This window comes from Plasmodium gonderi, assembly GCF_002157705.1.
Source record: "Plasmodium gonderi DNA, contig: Chr13, whole genome shotgun sequence".
NCBI lineage: Eukaryota > Apicomplexa > Aconoidasida > Haemosporida > Plasmodiidae > Plasmodium > Plasmodium gonderi.
Window position 1 is genome coordinate 659,329 of NW_021628938.1, and position 19,077 is coordinate 678,405.

Below are 19,077 nucleotides of genomic sequence, written 5' to 3' on the forward strand. Positions count from 1 at the left end.
TTATATTTTTGTTTTTATTCTTCGCTATACAGTTTTTTTTTTTTTTTTTTTTTTTTACATATTACATAATATACGCTCCTTTTGCATATATATTTAAAAAAAAAAAAAAAAAAAAAAAAAGCACACATAAAAAGATTGTATATACATATATGTATGCACAACTCAAATGAATGTAAAAAAGGATATTTTCAAAATTAACACGGCAACGCTAATACACACAGGGAGACCAATTGTCAGTGTCAAGAACCCCTATATATTTATCAACTTTAGTGACGTGGTTTTTTGAGATGAATATATATATATATATATATATATATATATATATATATATATATATATATATGTATATATATGTATATACCTACACATGACGAGCTAAAAAAATAGAATAAACGATTAAAGATCGAGGAATTGGAAACACATTTTTACCATTCTAAATAAGCAAAAAAAAAAAAAAAATTACAATATAACTTTTCTTTTCCTCAAGAAAGAATACTCGTGTAGGGCACAAGCTAACATGTAAAATAAAAAGTTTTTTTAGCGAATGTCGCACAACAAAAAAAAAAAAAAAAATTATAAAAGTAATTAAATGTGTGTACATGCAGCAAACATGGAAAGGTAGCACATATAAACAATAAATCTCATTCTTTTAAAATATTTTTCTTTTTTGAGTTAAAAAATATTAATAAATTATACCTGGCGCATAGAAAAAAAAAGTTAAAAGAAAATTGGAGGAAGGGGTAAAGAGTGAAAAAGTACTTAAATAAATTGGGATATTTTCTTGTAGGAACAAAAGAAGCATAAGGAAGGTATTATAACAACTTGTTATATAAGGGAAGAATGCAAAAAAAAAAAAAAAAAAAAAAAAAATACAATTTTGTAACATTAAAGAAAGTGATGAATTTATAAAAAATAATTATTTTTGTGGAAACAACAGGTTCCCAATTATATGTGCGATTTACGTGCATCGATCATTGTTTTCTATATTTGGCAGATTGTCCTTGGAGGAATTCCCTACCCTCTACACACACACATGCGCACGCAACTACTGAGTGGTCACGTTCTGAATGTCAGAATGCACTCTGATTCAGAATCTGCCTCAGAACATCGCAAGGGTTTTGAAGCACCTTGGTTCGCAAATCAAACTGTACCATACATCCATCATTAAGCACACCAATATAATCGACAAAGTTTAGCAAATCGAGTCTGTGCGTAAACACAATCGATGTTTTCCCTTTCATGTATTTAAGTAATGCTTCATTTATTATATTTTCTGAAAGCTTATCCAGGGAAGACGTGGGTTCATCCAAAATTAAAATTTTATTATTCTTAAGTAAATTTTGTGCAAGATAAACTCTTTGCTTTTGACCACCGGATAAAAAGGACCCATTAACACCAACATGAATATCATCGTAATTTGTATGTTTACTTAAGAAATCATGAATATGAAAATCTTTATATGTATCTTGCAAAATATTTGGTGTTATTTTTTTAGAATTTTCTTGCACATTTTGTATTTCCTTTGATATGTAGTTGTGTATTTCTGTGAGGTCATCAATTTCCATTTCTTGTGCTAAAGTGGTATTCTGAAATGTCATATTATTATCCATCGTTTTGGTATTATTTAACGAATTATTTTTCTTTCTTTTTTTATTATACTTTTTGGAATTTTTAGCCTCCTCAATTAATACCATTTGTTCCTTCAACATTTGTTCATATGCCTTTTGTGGGTATAATAAATTACCTTTAATAGATGAATTAAATAAAAATGGGTTTTGTGTAATAACCCCTTGGATATACCTCAAAGCAGATGAGTTTATTTTCTCGATCTTAAAATTTCCTATTAATATGTTTCCTGAATTTGGTGCATTTTTTTTGGACAATAGATTTAGAATGGTTGTTTTTCCACTTCCACTTTTACCAACAATTGCAACCGATTTATTGTGTGGTAAAAAAAAACTTACATTTTTCAAGGCATAATTATTTTTAACATTATTTTGAATATTACTAAGATTACTGTTGGGGCTAATGCTACTACTAGGATCTGTAGGAATATCGTACTCATAAATTTTTTCATCAGTACTGTAGGAAAAAGAAACGTTGTCAAATTTGATAGAGTAATCCTCACTTTTAAGAAAATGAATTGTGTCCTTAGACCATGGTTCATTGAACTCACTCTTCGGTAAATTAATCATCTGTAAGACCTTTGAACAAGAACCTATACATTTCTGCAAATCACCAATCGATTGCATGACTCCCTGTATACCACTGCCACAAAATAATGAATACATAATTAAAGAAAATAAATCTCCTGTATTTATATACTTATTAGCTATTAAATAATTTCCATAATAAATTAAATGTAGCAAGAAAAGGGATATGATACTAACAAACATAAAATGATTTCCAGCTTTGACTAAAGAATATTTAGTACCTGCTTTGTATACTTCATTTAAATAATTTTTAAATTCTTTTTTTTCAAAGGCTTCTCCATTGAGTAATCTGACATTATTAATATTATGAATTTTTTCTGATGCAAAATCAACACAATTACTTAATTTTTCTTGTTTTAAAATGCTAATTTGTTTTACTATTTTTCCATATGTTGTACCAATTAGTAAAGAAGCAGTGACAGGAAGTAAAAAAGGTTGAAACAGTTTGCTTGGAGATATATGTAATGCACATATTCCTCCAACTATTGCTGCTATAAAATTTCGAATCCCAAAAGATATATGAATTAATAATTTTGAAGATACTTCAATATCGTTGGATAGTCTATTTATTAATTCACCTGTTCTCTGTTTTTCAAAAAAAGACAATTTTTGGTTTAGTATATTTTCAAACAAGTCATTTCTTAACCTTCTTGTTATTTGTTCAATAGATGTTTCGATAAAATATATACGAAAAAAACTGAACGTAGATATACCTATTATTAAAAATACTGTTTTGTACACTTCATTCATTACATATTTTAATGATTCTTCTTTTCCTCCATACATATTTATTATTTTACTTATACACATGGGGAAAAACATTTGCCCTAAAGATGATATTAACAAACATAGAAGGGCCACTGCTAAATAATTTCTCTCCTTCTTCAAAATATTATAAATATCTTTTATCGATACTCCATCTACATTTCTGTTAATCCTTTTCTCAAATGACTCTCTCAAACTCTTTCTTAACTTCAAAATAGTTTCCTGAGCTCGATTCATATGTGTTTTGAACTCTTTCCCTTCATCCATCCCAACATCTGTTTCTTTTCCATTTTCACATCCACCTTTGTTATTATCCCATTTAATACTCGAGAACAATCGTGCTTTCCACCTGCTGTAATTCATTGACGTACACGTCGTCCATTCCCTCTTGCTCATTTCCAACTCACGGGGCGAGTTAGTATTCCTGTTTTTCTCTCCATGAAAACTTTTGGTGTAATTCATGTTCTTGTGCAGGAAAAAGATATTGCTAACGCTTCTGGTGTTTCTTACTTTTTTTGCACTTTCTATATTACTTACATTTCTTACTTTTTTTGCACTTTCTATATTACTTACATTTCTTACTTTTCTTGCACTGCCTACATTACTTAAGTTTTTTATATTGCTTATTCTTTTCAAATTCAGATCATTTGCATAATCTTTCGCCAAGTGCATAACATTGTTCGCTTTATTTATTCTGAAATTTGTCACATTATTGCAGAAGGAGTCTCGGATATTGGCCACCAAGTGGTAGTTTATAATGCACTGTTTTATGAACATTGTCTATCTTAGTAGAACGAATACAAATAAAAAAAAAATTCGAAGTGGGCATTATATATTGCATGGTGCAACATAATGCAACAAGTTCGGGGCCAGGGACGAGGGAAATCAGTTCTACGCTATCGATCTCGTAAATAAAAACATAAAAGTAGATACATACAAACACATATATATGCATATATATATATACATATTTAACGGGGGAGGAAAATGTATAAATTGCTTTTTCCAAGACGAATAACATCCAGGATAATTTCACTTTCGACAAAATTTCAATGTTTCGCTCGTTTTACCTTATCTAAGTCCAAAGACGTTTCGTTTTCTTCTATTATGCAAAATGGTTGCTCACTAATATATATTTTTTCTTTTTCTCTTTCTTTCCTTTTTCCCCTTGCACTTTTCAGAAAAACGGATAACTGTGGCTCTTACTATTCTTCTTCTTCTAATTTTTTTTTTTTGCTTGAACTTATACGTCGATTTATTCTCATCATTACTTCCCCTAATTGTGTGTTCAAAACGTTATAATATTATATACACACACTTTAATCTTACGTATGCGTGTAGTGGGATGCATACTTGTCTATCTTTTTGTTTCATATTTGTTTCTTCATCCATTCGAAATGTTGTGTGTGCAGTTGTGTAGCTTAAAAGTTTAGATAAAATCATAAAAATAAGAAGTAAAATTAAAAGCAAAATAAGAAGCAAAATTAAAAGCAAAATTAAAAGCAAAATTAAAAGCAAAATAAAAAACAAAATAAGAAACAAAATAAGAAACAAAATAAAAAGCAAAAAAAAAAAAAAAAAAAGCAAAAGAATGGAAAGAAAACTACTTAGTCCTTTAAATCTGTGTTGCAAATTCACACGCTACACAATTTCTTTTTACTTTATCCTTACGAGATAAAAGATGTAAATGCTGGTGTGTCAAACATTCGTGTAAAATCTGCTATTCCAGTTTGTGTAACCCATTTAGTGTTTTTACAGACTGGACAAATGTGTCATCCTTTTTTTATGTATACAGTCGATGCACAAAAATGCGTAACGTAATTATGGACATGAAAGTTTTTTTCAGGAACAGATACTGTGATGATAATAGTTGTGATTATACCGTTCATACTTGCATTAGAGCTCTATATTTTTTTTTTTTTTTTTTCCAATTCGCTAAGTTTTGTAACTGCACGTATTCAGTGTTTCAGGTTAAAAAAAAGATGGGCCACACAAAATAAAAATGTACGTAAACTTGTTTCAAAAATGTGGAAGAATTTTATTTGAAACGACATTATAGTCAGATCAACTCTACAAAGAAATGTTACATAGAATATATGCATACAGAAAAAAACATATTGTTCACACAATTCTTCTATGAAAAATTGGCCACAGAAGAGGAAATAGGGGAAAAAGGCTATTCCCCTCTCATTCTTGTGTTAACTATGCTGAAATTATGCAATTTTAAATAGCCGAAAGTGCAAACTTATGTTAGTAGTCACAAGTGTACTTAAATGAATGTATGTACATGTATATGTATACGTAAGTATGTATATATATTTTTTTTTTCTTTTGCTAACGAATATCTTCACACAATATGTACGCAATGCATAAGAAGAGGGGAGAGGGGGGGGCAAAAAAAAAAAAAAAAAAAAAGTAGCAGCAAAAGAGAAAAACAGTTGGAAGTAGGGTAAAAAAAAAAAAAAAAAAGGAAAAAGAAAGAAAGGAAAAAAAAGTTATGGAAACTGTTTTTTTTTATTATTTTATTTTTTTGTTGTTTTCTCCTCTTGTCACTACCCTATACTTCTCCAAATTTTTATGCCACTATAATTTATTTCCACTTTATTCAAGGGGTTCATTTGAAAAAATTGCATTTTCTTCCCTTTTTGGATGTTTTCTTTTTTTTCTTTTTCCTGTTTTTTTTTTTTTACGTACCTATTTCAACTGTTTTTCTCTTTTTCTGCTACTTTTTTTTTTTTTTTTTTTTCTTAAAATGTATTCGATATAATTATAATTGGGGGTGGAGGAACAAAAAAAAGAAGAAAATTGACTTATCTTGTTAAGCCTACACGTGATGCTTATGTGTGTACATCTATGTTGTTGAGTACACAAGAATATTTTTTCCTTGTTTCTTGTTTTTCCCAATAAGGTAGATGCAGGAGATATATGATTTCTTTCGTTTGACAAGCAGATGAACTGTGTGCACCATAAACTAAGCACATTGATTTGTTCTATAAGTACATGAACATCTCTTTCCATGTATACGTTTATGAATATCATCCATCTTTGCTCTCGTATTCGTGCGGTCCAAGTTGGATCCTAAAATGAAAGAGAGGTAGAAAAAAAATGCACCTGAGGAAAAAGGTTTTTTTTACATCTCCACGGAATGAAACAACAGAAGAGAAAACTCAAATAAGGATCAGCAATTATACTGTTTAAAAATAAAGAAAACGAAAGAAAACCAGCTTGGATGTGTATTTCTTAGTATTTCTTAGTATTTCTCAGAATTTCTCCCACTTCCAATGGCACAAAGAAAGAGAAATTAAGAAAAACAAGTGTGTTTTATATATCCATTATATGAAATTACACGTGAGTATAAATATGCTCTGTTCATATCTATGTGTCCGCTAGAAGAAGTAGATAAGAACTTTACAGAGCTAGAGAAGTTAACACACTATACAAGTCTCATTTTGCATAGACACTAATTTGGGTACAACGTAGTTACCAGTTTTGTATATCAACCCTTCGAATGATATACAAATGGATCGAAGATATAACAATACATATAATTTTATTCTCATAGGAGTAAAGTGTTCATCGAGTATGATTTTTTTTTTTTTTTTTTTTTTTTGTGATCTCATATTTTGGCCCCATTTAAGAAGACCAACCAAATTGAAATCAGTTCTGTCTTTATTTCAAAAACAAAAATATTTATGAACTTATCAAAATATAATGACTAAAAAGTATGGGTATAAAGTACTTGTAGAATTCGTTTTCCTTTACATATTAGCATCCATTAGTATCATAGAGTGTTACTTAAGAAGTAGAATTAACAATAAAGAAATAATCAGTTCGAATCATTTTAATAGTATCTTCAGGAAGGTGGGAGACAAAAGAAAGTGCATTCCATGGTTAAGGAGAAGTAGTGTGACTTGGTCTCTTGTGTCGTTAGGTGCATCATCACGTCCCCAACTTCCACAACTTCCTCAACTTCCTAAGCTCCCACAACTGCCTCATCAGCCTCTGTCACAAATTCCATCATCACAATCGGCATTTCCAGAAGAAGCCCCACGCAGTGGTAGTACCCCCCAGAATGAAGTAACAGAACATGTCAAACTAAAAAAAAAAGACAAGAAGATATTGAAAAAGTACAAAGATTTTTTAGACATTTTGCCCAAGAGAGACACAGAATATGGAATCAACGACGCCATAGAAAAAATAAAAACCTTAGCTATTCATAAATTTGTTGAAAGTATCGACATTTACTTATCTTTTAATCAGAAGAAATCAAAAATGACTAAAAATGATAATATAAAAACGTTCATAACATTTCCGCATAACTTGAAAAAAAAAAGAGAAAAAAAGGTATACGTTGTGACTAATAAGGATCTTCAAAAGAGGGCCACTGACTCGGGTAAGCACTTACACAGGGGAGGCATGCACAACTGAGTTCTTACACAACTGAATTCATACACAGTTGAGTTCCTACACAAGCACGTCTACAAATCCTTGTATATGTGTGCTTATATTATTGATCAATTTTCCAACCAATGAGAAAAAAAACTCGTGAAAATAACCTTTGATGATTCCAAAAATTTTTTTACATGTTCAGCATGATATGTCTCTTTTGTGATTCTGCACTTTTAAAGTATAGAGATAGATTGGGGGTGAAGGTTTTTCTTCTTCTCACCATGACTACATGTGTAAAAATACGTCCCTACACAGTGACACGAGAATACAATCATACATAGAAAATAGCGTAAAAAAAAAGAACAAACACTACATATATAAGTTTTTCCGAGTACAAAATACATCTGAGAAGATTGTATAAAATACAACATGCTCTCTTTACATTAGTGTATACTTTTTGCCGTGTTCTTTCGAAGTGCGCTATTCACTTTACGTTAATCCATTTAAAAAAAAAAAAAAAAAAAAAAAAAAAAAAGGACAATTTTTATGGCTAGCCATTTTAGAGGTAATTATTTTTGTATTTTTCCTGCCCCATAAAAAACTCAGGTGCCGACGTTGTAGGAGAAGACGATTTGATCAACAAAATTAAAGAAAAGGAAATTCGACTAAAAAAAAAAAATAACAATTTTTTGTTATGCACAAATGATGTGATACATAAAATGACGCGTATTGGGAAAGAGGTAGGAAGTAAGGGACTGATGCCAAATGAAAAATCTGGAACATTGGTAAGTGAATTTTTATTAGAAAAACACGTGAAATTATTCAAATTTGGGAATTCTTATATATTTAAATTAAATAAATTAAACACATTAAATTTAAATGTCGGTGATGTCAACATGTCTAATGATGAGATACGAGAAAACATTTGTTACCTATTTGACCATTTAGATAATTTGGAGTTTTTTCACTTTAATTCCAAAAATCTCAAATCCATTTTTTTGAGTAGCACTATGGGTTTCCCATTCAAAATAAAAAAAAATTTCTTATAAGCTGGTTGGGAGGGACATGCATAGGAGTGAACGAATGCAACAAATAAATAGCTATCCCTCAATATATATATATATGTGCAACCAAAGGGGGGTGAGGAAAAGTGGATTTTTTTTTTTTTCCCCAATTAGTACCATATCTCCGGGTAAGTACATCTGCACATTAGAGAACAGGATTCCCCCAACTCATCACCCACCTTTGTGTGCCAGTGACATTATGCCGTTACATCCTTTTTTTCCATCCATAAAAAAAAATAGACCTTATGCTCGTGTTCTAAAGGGTGCTACTTTTAAGGCCATGTCATCTCCACTGTTGAATCCCGATTTGCATTAAAATTGGGGTTATAACCATTAACGCATTTTTTTTGAGTTTTTCTCTTTCTTTTTCTTTTTTTAATATATTACGAACTATGCAACTCTTGCTTTTTACAAAATTGGAATTATGTTAGGTACAAATGCATGGCTATATATATACATATATACAGACAAGCGCGTTGAACATAATTTTGTGGAGACCTTAACTTCTTTGCTAGGATCTACTGGTGTACTAATTTTTACAAAAAAAAATAAATAAATAAAAAAAAAGCTATATAATTATATGAAAAGCTAGCTTTATTATCTATATGAAAAAAAAAAAAAAAAAAAAAAAAAAAAAATAATTTTGTGTATATGTGTGTATGTATGTCTACTGGTATCGAGATACAAGGTTGGTTAAAAATGGGGCGAGTGATATTCACACAGATATAGAAATTCATCCGGACGTGCGATATTCATTCAGATATAAAAATTCATGCAGACGTCTGATTACATATGAACTAAAAGGATATTAAAAATTCATAAAATTAACAAAAAAAAAAAAAAAAAAAAATACCGGACATGTGGGGGGAGGGATATGGGCAAGGTATGTGATATAACTGCACCTTTGTCACGGAATGGTCGTGATATATATAAACGATTTATTTTATTTTTCATATTTAATGAAACATCAATGGGTAAATAGGGATTGCACACAATAGATGCACGTTATTAGCATGTCCACACAACCAAAATCGAAATTATAACGAATACTGTGCTGATACAGCAAAATGTAGCAGTTGTAAAAACTGAACAATAATGTGCATAATACATTTCCATAAGTAACATCATACCAAGTACTCAAAAAAAAAAAAAACAAACAGATCCTCTCTTACAATAAAATATATTTCTTTCTTAAAACATTTACAGGGGAAGATATGAACCTTTTTAATATACGTAAAATTACTAACTGAACACGGACAGGTGGAACAACTTGAAATAAATAAAGTATGTAAATATAAACAATGTTATAACGACAAGACACCATGATAATCTTTGCTGTCTCACATTTTGATAAGTTTTTTTTAATTCCTTAGAACTATTAAATGTATTTATATTAGCATCATATATATTGTTATTCAAAACTTCTATATTTTCTTTTTGGGTGAATACAAGATTTGCCAAATCTTTAAAAACTTCTTGTGCTTGAGCAACTTGACATTGGATTTTTTTAATTCCTTCGAATCTCTGAGTAGCTATTTCACTTTCTATTAAAAGGTCATTTTCGTTAAACTGATCTAATTCATAATCATAGACACTGGCAGATTCTATGAAATCATCATTATCCACAAAATCATCATCTACGTGGAGAATGAAGTTATCTTCGGTAGAGTTGTTTGTTCCAAAAGTGTTCATACTGTTTTTTTTCAATTTTTTATTTTTTGCATTTTTTATGTTGCTATAATTCATTTCTCCATTTTCAATATTAGGCAATTCGTTAGCAGCTTTTTTTACATTGATGGATATATTTTCTAGTTTATTTACTTCATTTTTAAAATGGATATTCAATTTTTCAAAAATATATTTTTTCTTTTGTTTTTCAAAAGGGTTTTCAGCAAATTTAATTTCCCATTCACGAAATAAATTTTCTGTTTCGATAACCTTAACATATATTTGTTGTATTTCTTCATGCAAAGCTTCTATAATTCTTTTGGAAATTAAATTATTTTTTAAGTTCTCTAAATTCTCTTCTGCGTATATCATATTTTTTTTAATCAACAAAATGTTGTCCTTTATTTTTTTTTCGTTCTTGTCTACCTTTGCTTCCTCTGCTATTGCGCTGTTTTCATTTTGATAATTTTTGTACGACATTTTGGCTCATCGTCTTCGCCACTTTGCATTCGTTTGCAATGGTCTTAGTTTGCCTGCATAGGTCTGCATTTGTCTACATTCGTCTCAGTTCGTCTCTATTTATCTACATTCGTCTCAGTTTGTATTCTATTTTTACACACTTTTTTTTTTTCTTTTTTTTGTGCCGTTTTGCACAATTATTTTCCCTCTCCAAAGTTTTCCTTACTCCTGTTCTCAAAAAAAAAAAAAGAAGAAGATCATAAATATTTATATCTACAACTAGTAGTTAATCAGAAAATTGTATGAGATTATATATGTCTTCTAAATGTTTAATCAAAACATTCTTTTGAAAAAATCAAAATAGGTTCATATGTCCATTTTAATTTTTTTTTTTCTTTTGTTTTTCAAAGCCAAAATAATTCAAGCATTTTTTTTTTTTTTTTTTTTTTTTTTTTCTTATTCAAGAGATAAAGCTATATATATATAACGAACTATGAACAAAAATGACAAATAAACTCTGTGTTCATTATTATGCAATCCTATACTTGATGTAATTTCATATATACACAGATCAAAAAAAATGTAAAAAGATTATGTGCAAGTATATGCATATATAGGAGAACTGCAAACACAGAAAGAGTACTTTTTCATTTAATTCGTTTTTTCAGGGTCATAAAATCGAAGCTTTCTGTTTCACCCTTTACTTACCCAAGGTTGTGTGAACAATTGTGGGGATACGTTCATGTGAAATAGCTGCAACTGCAGTGGTACATATAATTGCAGGTATAATAATATACACAGTCTTGAAAAATTAAAAAAGTATGGGAAAAACCAACAAAACGAGGAAAAAATCAACAAAACGTGGGAAAAACCAACAAAACGTGGGAAAAACCAACAAAACGTGGGAAAAACCAACAAAACGTGGGAAAAACCAACAAAACGAGGGAAAAACCAACAAAACACAGGAAAAATAAAAAGATTGCGGGAAAAATAAAAAGATCGCGGGAAGATAAAACAAAATGTGCGAAAAAATTAACACAAAAATGGGCAAAGAAAAGGTAAAACGAAATCCATGCAGCGCACTGTACATAGCATGCGTTACATGAGTTTACGAAATATAAATTGGGACTAAGACGTAAATGGGGGAAAGAAAACAAGCGTGAAAATATGCAAAATCTGGTATATATTTATATAATTACGAAATGATTGTATTTCTACATTTTTCGTGGCCTTTTTTTTTTTTTTTTTTTTTTACCCCGTTGAAACAGAAATTAATATCGTCTTTATTTGATTTTACTTTATATTATTTTTTCATATTATTGTTCATTTTATTTTTTTTTATTTTTTCATAATATTTTTCATTTTATTTTTCATTTTATTACTTTATATTTTTTCATATTATTTTTCATTTTGTTTTATTTTTTTCACCCTTTTGTTCATTTTTCACTTTTTAGCTTCACTTTTTTATTTTTTTTTTATTTTGCCAAGTGGGGATTTTAAAATATGCGAAAAGTGGGTCAAACGGAAAATGCAAAATTTAAGCACATGAATGAAATGCCAAAATAAAATACGCACAAATAAACAAAGGCACAACATATAATGTAACACAGAGTGAAGAATCAGTAAAACAAAAAGAGAAAGAAGGTGTGTGCCATGAAATATGCGCATCAAAATAATATAAAAATTATAGAGCGTTTTTAAAAACTTGCTAATTGTATATAATATCGCGTATTGGATATGGTTCGAAATGGTATGAAGTGGCACGAACCGGTTGGAAAGGGGAGGGGGAGGATAACCCCAATGTAAGGAATGCTATCCGTACATACATAAATACAACATAATGGGTTTTGTGTATGTTTTATTTTCTCATTTAAAAAAGCACAAGTTTATGCAAACGTAAATCAGATTTTGTGTTATTAAGCAATACGAATTTGTTAGGTAAATCGTTATGAACAATACACACCATTCCTCCTTTTTGTAGTCCGTAAAAGGATTATTGTTATAGTTTTATTTAATTTAATGTATCGTAACTTTTTTGTAGTATATACTCCAACTCAATACCCTTTTCCTTATAATAACAAAACTTAATCAGTGTCCAATGGTAAGTTTTCCACTTCTGTGGAGACCAGAACGACGCTAATCTTGGAATCTTTCTAATAGAGTAGAGGAAGAGAAGGAGCAAAATACATCATGAGTTCATTGTTACTGCATCAAACGAAAGGAAAATGGAAAGATAAAACAACAGTCTCAATTGTATCACAGACGCTTGTCTTAAAGAGACTGGGAGAGGAAATACAATTATAAAAAAAGTATCAAACATTTTAAGTGTATTTTTAGTTTAATTGCCTTTTCATAATTTTATTAATATTAAGGAAAAAAAATTTTACAAAGGGAAATGTAAAAAAAGATAAAAAAAGAAAGAAGAGAAAAAAAAAATTGTGTCAGCAATTTCATCCTCTTCTTTTATAAACACGTCCACTTCGTAAATGACAACATAATATTTGTACACAGCAACCCCATCCTCAGATGGACATAACTCATATGTAATCACATATCCAGTAAAGGTTATACGAATTGTTCATGTGAAAAAGTGGAATAATGAATAAAAAAAAAAAAAAAATTCAGTATCGGTGTTTTTTTCCATCCCATAATTACATCCACATCAAAGATGTGCTAATTTAAGATTTCCATTTTCTCCCAGTGAGCATAGAGAATATTAAAGGAATATATATATGCGTCAAAATTAGGGGCCCTAATTTGTTCCATTTCGTTTCGTAATAAGGCAGAAATATTGTGTGTATTTTTTAAATAAATCTAATGAGGAGAGAAGTTAATCTTCTCTTGTTTGGCTACAGCAATGACTATACTCAGTAACGTAACGTTTTTTGCACATAACAGTGGGTGCCACTAATATCCATGTTTCCAAGGCGTATGGATGATATACTTAATGTTCATCAAAATAAAAATATATTTACAAGTTCCGTTTATCAGTTGAAGGATTTCAAGTTCTCTTAAAGAAATTTTTCTTATAAATAATTAAAGATAAACAAAAATAAAATTGTATCCTTTTTAAGCAACGACAAAACAATAAAAAAAAAATAAAAATGAAATAAATAAAATAAAAGAAAAGTAGTATGGGACAAGGGAAGAAGAAATGTGTAGAACAATTCAAAAGATAAACGCGAAATGGTTGAAGGGAAAATGATGGGGTATTTTTAATTATATTGATGATGTAACATTTTTATTTAAAAAACAAAAAAATAAATAAATAAAATAAAATAAAGTAAAATAAAAAAAAAAAAAAAAAAACATTTAAAATTTATAATAAATAAAATTTTCTTCAAAATAATTTGATTACATTGAAAAAATTCTCCCTAACAACAGTCATCAACAGTCTGCTTCAAGTGTGGTGCTGGAAAGCATAGTACCACTCGGACGAAAAAAGCAAAATGGGGAAATAGCAATGAGGGAAAATAGTTAAAAGAACAGCATTTATGGAATTACCAAAATTAGCAAATTGGCAAATTAGCAAACTAACATATACACAAATTAGCAAACTAACATATACACAAATTAGCAAACTAACAAATAGACAAATTAGCAAACTAACAAATTAACAAATAATAGGTATTTACAAATTAACATATTAGCAGTATCTACAAATTAACAAAATAAGGGGACTCAAAAGACACACGAATACCAAGGCATGGGTTACAATCGCAAATATTTTTCATCTGTATACATAGGCCCTTGTGCCATGGGAGAAGTCATAAAGAATTTTGCTTGCATGAAGAGCTGTGGGGAGAGGAACATATTTACACACAGATTATGTCATTCTAGATCATATACAAAGGTTTCTTATCGGGAAGGGGGCACTATATAAACTGTAATGATGAATTAGTACGATTTTTTTTTTTTTTTTTTTTTTTTTTTTTTTTTTTTTTTGGGCGTTGGGAGGGGGTTTCTTACGAACAGCTCATTTAATCAAAATAATTTGTTTTATATGTAGACATTACATAATCATACATTGCTACAAGGTATATATAGAAATGTACTTATTTACTACGTTCATCTCTATCGTATCTACTTCATGGTGACTTCGGTCAGGTGTTCAATTGAGACTACTCATATTGACAGATTTAGAAATAGTAAAAAAATCATCATTTTTCTTCTCATTCATCCATCCATGAGAAATCATTGGATAAACAAATTCGTTCAAATTGGAACTCGAGTTCCAAATATCATTTTCATTATTGCCTTCTTTTTTATAATTCGAAAAATCCATATTTAAGAGGACACATGAGTTTTCATCATTCAGATCAGCATTTCTAGTACCGACATTATGCCCATTATTCACCTTATCAAACCAACTGTTGTTATTATTCTCTATATTATTATTATTAAGAAATGTGAGGTTGTGAATATCTGGTATAGACGTATTGCAATTTGATGTGGAATGTACAGAGTCATTAAGTTGAATATTTTTTTTAAGCAAATAATTATTTTCATTCAAACTGTTAATATAATTTATGTTTTTCATACTAGAATGTGTATTATTGATCTCATTATAAAGTAATTCATTTGATATTAAACATTTTATTTTTTTTAGAATGTCATATTTGTCATTAATGAAGGGGGAACTCTTATCCATGTTCATTCCATTATCGTTTAGATCAGGGAATTCCCTTAAATTTAGTTTTGCATTTTTTTCTTTCACCATAGTTGTGCTATCTCTTAGTTTTTTCTGCATCAAGTTTGAGTTCACCATGTTCGAACTGTTCATGTATGAGCTATTCTTATTTTTGCTGTTACTTAGGTGAGGAGGTATTTGGTTTTTTCCACAACTCCTGCGCTTGTTGGCTTCCCCCACACCTCCGAAGTTGTCATTTATTGGAAAAGCTTTGGTGATAAAACCGTTGGTTGAAAATCCATTCATTGAATGTGCGTTGGTCGAAAATCCATTCCTTGAATGTACGTTGGTCGAAAATCCATTCATTGAATGTGCGTTGGTCGAAAAGCCATTCACTGAATGCGTGTTGGTCGAAAAGCCATTCACTGAATGCGTGTTGGTCGAAAATCCGTTGTCCACAATCCCCCGTACGTCATCATTACTTCCGTTACTTTTCATATAGTTAAGGTTGCTGAGATCACCAACACTATCGTGATTGTCAATGGCCCTAGTTTTCTTGTCATCCCTCAAGAGAATCATTTCATTTTTCCACGTGTCTATATCAATATTTCTGCTTAATTCGTCTTTGTTCATTTTCTGCATTTGTGTTGTTTTTTGCTTCTGGTTTAGCGTCAAATCCTGGTTTGGGAATTCCTTATGGTGTAAAGCAAATGGACTGAAATCTTTGAAGGGGCCAAGTTCATCTAATTCTTGCAGATGGGTAGTGAAACTCGTGCTTCTAACGCTTTTCTTAGCATTGATCATGCTTCCATTGTCCATACTTCCATTGTCCATACTTCCATTGTTCATACTTCCATTTTCCATACTTCCATTGAAGGAAATTCCATAGGGGATAAGTCGTGATACTGGGCCAACAAACTTTTCCTCATAGCAATTCTTTTTCTTCCTTCCTTGTGGTTCATAATTTAATATACTTTTCTCAAATGCCTGATCCGAGACATCTTGCTCGATTATATCACAAATTAGCTGTTTGGAATTATCTACTATGTTTTCTGAGTTAACATTTGGGTATGCATTTCTTACACTTTCGAATGATTTCAAATTGCTTAGTAAATTTTCATACTCTCTGTTAACCATGTCACTATTATTCTTAACCGCAAATGCATCTTTGTATTCGTATGGACTATATGTATCATTTACACTTGGAAATGATTCTACATTTTGTGATATAAGAATATCATCTATGGTTTTAATTATGTTATTGAGATTGTCATCTGCCTTCATTTCATCGTCCAAGTTTGACATTATATAATTTGGATTCCTTTTTTCATTTGTGAATAAGAAATTATTACTAACAACTTCTGGAAGCACGTATTTGGACAGATCGTCGCTGTTCATTTTGCATTTTGAGTTTTTCTCTTCTGCTACCATGGTGGAAGTGTATCCAAAATGTGTTTCATTGCTGTTTTGGTTGATGCAATTTCGATTGGTGCTGTTTTGGTTGGTACAGTGTCTATTGGTGAAGTTTCTATTAGCGTAGCTTCTGTCATTGTTCATACTATCCGGTTTTGTCCCTTCCATTTTCATATCACCTGATATGACATCATTGTGCTTCATTCTCATTTTCTGCGAGTGTTCTTCTTCCACGATTGTGTTAACCTTCTCCTTTTTAATGGACTCCTTTAAGAGGTTATTTTCATTCAGGAGATACTTGATAACTTTCGTGTACTTGTCGTTATTTTCTATAAAAGTAGAGAGGGCAATGTTTTCAATTTTGTTTATAACTTCTTTAATTGAATTTCTATTTCTGCTAGCACAAAACTGTATATTTGCATCTGTTATTTCCTGGCGTAAATTTTCATTTGTATCTTGTGCAAGTACTTCGTTATTCGAATGAAAATTGTTCGATTTATTTTTTCTTTTCGTTTTTTCATTATTTGTTATGCTGCTTTTTAACATGAAAATATCTGTATCTTTATCATACGAAGAAGACACATTTGTATTTTCAGAAGATGCATTAATTGAATAGTCACATGTGTTGAACGAGTATGTGGAAGCTGTCCCTTGCTTCAAATCAGTAATGTTGCTTTTGATTTTATTTTTATTTTTCTTATTATAATTTGAACATTCAATCATATCTATATTTTCATTCGTTTTTATATCTTCCGTCCCGTGTGCAAATCTACATTTACTCCCATTAAAACATTTTCCCTTTCCCCAGAAGCTACATATTGTGGATTTGTAGGTAGCCAAATGCACACTAGGTTTTAGTGTGTCAATATCATGTGCAAATTTACAATTTATGTTTCGGCAAGGCATTTTTTTCTTTACATAATCACACAATTTGGTATTTCTTAAATCTGGCATTGGTTTTAATTCATCGATGCTGTGTGCATAGTGGCAATTTGATTCGTTTAGACAGTAATTCTTATTTTTCTGAAATGGACACAATTTAGTTTTGAAGAATTGTTTCTTTATAAGCGACAACGTTTCCGATTGCACCTGGTGTGCGTGCTTGTGGCTTTTATCGTTCATTTTTTTTTTTTTTTTTTTTTTTTTTAAAAAGGGGAAAAAAAAAAAAAGGGAAAAAAAAAAAAAAAAAAAAAAAAGAAAAAAAAAAAAGAAAAAAAAAAAAAAAAAAAAAAAAAAAAAAAAAAAAAAAAAAAAAAAAAAAAAAAAAAAAAAAAAAAAAAAAAAAAAAAAAAAAAAAAAAAAAAAAAAAAGGGCAAAAAAAAAGGGGAAAAAAAAAAAAAAAAAATGTGGCAAAAAAAAAGTGGCAAAAAAAAAAACGGTAAAAAAAAATATTTCAAATAATTTATAAACAGTCAGATTTTCCCAAAAATGGAAGATGTGGGGAAAAAAAGTTCACTATATATATAAGGGTAAACATCAAATGATATACAACTAAGCGAATTTTCATATATATATTTTTTTTTGATTTATATATACGCACACACATGCATCTCTACTCTTTTTTGTTATAATTTTAGCTTAAGTTTTTTTTTTTTTTCTCTCCCAGTTTTACAGCTATTTTCTTATTGTATGTTCATACTTTTTTTTTTTTTTTTTTTTTTCCCAATTTTAGAGCTATTTTCTTTTTACATGTTCATTTTTTTTTTTTTTTTTTTTTTTTTTTTTTTTTTTTTTTTGCACAGGGGGAAAAAAAAAAAAGGGGAAAAAAAAAAAAAAAAAAAAAGTGGCAAAAAAAAAGGGGAAAAAAAAAAAAAAAAAAATGTGGCAAAAAAAAAGGGGAAAAAAAAAAAAAAAAAAATGTGGCAAAAAAAAAGTGGCAAAAAAAAAAACGGTAAAAAAAAATATTTCAAATAATTTATAAACAGTCAGATTTTCCCAAAAATGGAAGATGTGGGGAAAAAAAGTTCACTATATATATAAGGGTAAACATCAAATGATATACAACTAAGCGAATATACAATCAACATATAATTGTGTAACAGCAAAAATTGTACGCTGGAAACACCACCGGTAAGGTAGAAAAGGAAAACACATATAAAAATGTATATAGATTCACACAATTATACATACGTATGCCCATACAATCATACATACACCCGTGAGTACATAAAGCCGTTTAGATAATGTTGTTTCAAGTCATAACAGATAATATCATAGAGAAGAATTATCTTTTTTCGACAGTGTGTATGTATTCCCACATACATAACTTCACTAATCTGCATACACAAAAATTCTTTCGGAACAAAGAGAGGATGTGTGTAAGAGATTTTTAAGTGAAAATATCTGAACTATAACATTTTCATTTTTCATGTCTCAGAGTGTAAAAGATATAATTGATGTGTTTTTTTTTTTTTGGGACACAGTTTGTAGAATATAAAACACTAATGAAAAAATAATTTAATGAAAAAAGCTTCTT

General features: G+C 29.6%; 4 protein-coding genes across 4 annotated transcripts; 1 reads left to right on the forward strand and 3 right to left on the reverse strand.

The window, feature by feature from the left end:
* Nucleotides 1-1,070: 1,070 nt before the first annotated feature.
* Nucleotides 1,071-3,755, reverse strand: PGO_131040 (ABC transporter; the record flags this gene model as incomplete). The annotated part of the gene is made up of 1 exon (XM_028689620.1): nt 1,071-3,755. One exon carries the CDS (start codon nt 3,753-3,755, stop codon nt 1,071-1,073), a length of 2,685 nt encoding a protein of 894 aa, XP_028545421.1.
* A 2,934-nt stretch (nt 3,756-6,689) lies between these two features.
* PGO_131050 (50S ribosomal protein L1, apicoplast) lies at nt 6,690-8,416 on the forward strand (the record flags this gene model as incomplete). Its single annotated transcript, XM_028689621.1, has 2 exons — nt 6,690-7,371; nt 7,974-8,416. 2 exons carry the CDS (start codon nt 6,690-6,692, stop codon nt 8,414-8,416), a joined length of 1,125 nt encoding a protein of 374 aa, XP_028545422.1.
* Nucleotides 8,417-9,673: 1,257 nt separating this feature from the next.
* Nucleotides 9,674-10,579, reverse strand: PGO_131060 (syntaxin 5; the record flags this gene model as incomplete). Its single annotated transcript, XM_028689622.1, has 1 exon — nt 9,674-10,579. One exon carries the CDS (start codon nt 10,577-10,579, stop codon nt 9,674-9,676), a length of 906 nt encoding a protein of 301 aa, XP_028545423.1.
* A 4,090-nt stretch (nt 10,580-14,669) lies between these two features.
* On the reverse strand, nt 14,670-17,723 carry PGO_131070 (hypothetical protein, conserved; the record flags this gene model as incomplete). Its single annotated transcript, XM_028689623.1, has 1 exon — nt 14,670-17,723. The coding sequence occupies one exon, from the start codon at nt 17,721-17,723 to the stop codon at nt 14,670-14,672; it is 3,054 nt and encodes a 1,017-aa protein (XP_028545424.1).
* Between the last annotated feature and the right edge of the window lie 1,354 nt (nt 17,724-19,077).